Source organism: Echinops telfairi, unplaced genomic scaffold, assembly GCF_000313985.2.
Source record: "Echinops telfairi isolate 266 unplaced genomic scaffold, ASM31398v2 ScPeMD7_4225;HRSCAF=4972, whole genome shotgun sequence".
Lineage (NCBI taxonomy): Eukaryota > Metazoa > Chordata > Mammalia > Afrosoricida > Tenrecidae > Echinops > Echinops telfairi.
The window spans coordinates 13,648,330-13,650,176 of record NW_022108124.1 but is presented as its reverse complement, the minus strand read 5'-3'; the positions used below and the strand labels follow the sequence as shown (position 1 = coordinate 13,650,176).

Genomic DNA, 1,847 nt, shown 5'->3' with positions numbered 1-1,847 from the left:
CCATCACTTTTCCTTTTGTAGATGTACTGTTCCATTTGGAAGTCAAGGTTGGTGCCACCTAAATGGGTTCCTGCAGCAAGGAATTTGAGGACATCCTCCTCCTTCATCTGCAGGACGTCAAGGGCTCCGGACATTGTTAAAGTTTCCCTTTTAAGTTACGACGGGAAGCTGAAAGAAAAAAAAAAAGCAATAGTTCACAACGCAGTCCTTTCACTCCAGCTTTCTAAGGGGAGCTAACTATTGAGAACTTGGTCAATCTCCTATTTAAAGCCAACCACAGATTCACCCTGCTACGATGTCAGCCAGGGGTCCTCAAACGACGGCCGTGGGCCACATGCGGCCCGCCGGGTGTTTTTCCCTTTTGTTTTTTTAACTTCAAAATAAGATATGCAGCGTGCGAAGGAAATTGTGGATATTTTTTTTGTTAAACTATAGTCCGGCCCTCCAACGCGTCTGAGGGACAGTGAACTGGGCCCGTTTAAAGTTTGAGGACCCCTGCGTGACTAGCCAGTCTGGTGGTAGGAGAGGGAAATAACACCAACACGTCACTTTGCTACAACCTCGCCGCCAAAGAGCGTTCTAAAACCCAGGGGACTCGGGTAGACTTCGCGAACTTTAACAAGTCTTCCCAAAGCGCACAGGACAAAAAGGAATGCTCTGGAGAAGCAAAGGTTACCCCCACCAGATTCCTAAACTATGGAGGCGGGGCACAAAGGTGACAAGAGCGCGCGGGGGTTGGGGGCATGCCACATTTGGAAGTCGACGTTGATTCTTTGATATCCCTTTCGTAGATTGCCTCAAAACCGCCAGGAACCTAGCATTTCCAGAAGTTATGAACACGCGGGAGGAGAACAGATCAGCAAAATAGTTGGTTTGGGCCTCCAAACGAATAATCCACGAGTCGGGGGGAGAGGGGGGCTCCCGCTTTCTGCGCGCGGCTCGCGCACCGAACCCCAGCCCGGAACCACGCGGCGAGCGCGACCGGGCCGCTCCCACGGGACTCTGGGAAGCAGCGTGCCGGAGCCGCACCTGCGACGCGCCGGGTCGGCCCTCACCCAGTCCTCGCACCCCTTGTGTGGGGGCAAGAGGCTCCCGGCGGTTTTGGGGAGCGCCGCGGACCCCACAGGAGCCTTACCAGGACAACGCCGTATGGACCCAGCTGTGGGTAGCGCGGAAAGGACGGGCGGGCGGAAGTGACGTCCTTATATACGCCGAGGTCGGCCAATGATCAGGAGCGGAAGGAGGGCGGGGCCTGCAGGGCGCGCGGTGGGGGCGGGTCCTTCCTCCCGGAAGGCGGGGCTGGCGGCGCCTGCGCAGACGCCCGAGAGAGTGACTTCCGGCCCGGCGCTATGGGCTTTGCTGGTTCCGTAAACCCAGCTTGCGGCCATCGGACCCCTCTGGGTTTCCGAGGCTGGAGCGGGGCCGGGCGTGGAAAGCCCACTGCCTGCGCTGTAGTTGCTGTGAAACCGCGGAGCGTGGGACTAGCCAGGTTTGGGTTCGCGCTCTGCCTTCCGACGAGGACCTTAGGCGAGTCCGTCGCCTCTGAGCTGCTGCTTCCTTCTGCTGAGTGAAAAAGCCCGGGGTTCGATAATCGAAGCTGCAGAGATTCTCATTTGGGGGGCAAGACAAATATAGCAGTGTGTAATGCACTTTTTAAATGTTCGCTTCTAAAAAACGGAAAACTTGGGGGGGGAAGGACAATAATGCACCGAAGTGTGCATGAGTGTGTAATTTTAATATAGTTATGATTTATATATTTTACAATGTATAAATTCTATGTAAATGTAATGTATCTAAAGTAAATATTTTGTCTTATATAAATATATATTTCCATATAATCCTCATTC

General features: G+C 53.8%; 1 protein-coding gene across 1 annotated transcript in view; it reads right to left on the bottom strand.

The window, feature by feature from the left end:
- Nucleotides 1-1,184, bottom strand: part of RPSA (ribosomal protein SA) — a 5,633-nt gene extending 4,449 nt beyond the window's left edge. The window contains exons 1-2 of the mRNA XM_030886956.2: nt 1,136-1,184; nt 1-168 (exon numbers count right to left, since the gene is read on the bottom strand). Of these exons, the coding sequence (XP_030742816.1) occupies nt 1-134 (134 nt within the window). The 5' untranslated portion in view covers nt 135-168; nt 1,136-1,184. The remainder of the gene's footprint in view (nt 169-1,135) is intronic.
- Nucleotides 1,185-1,847: the final 663 nt, after the last annotated feature.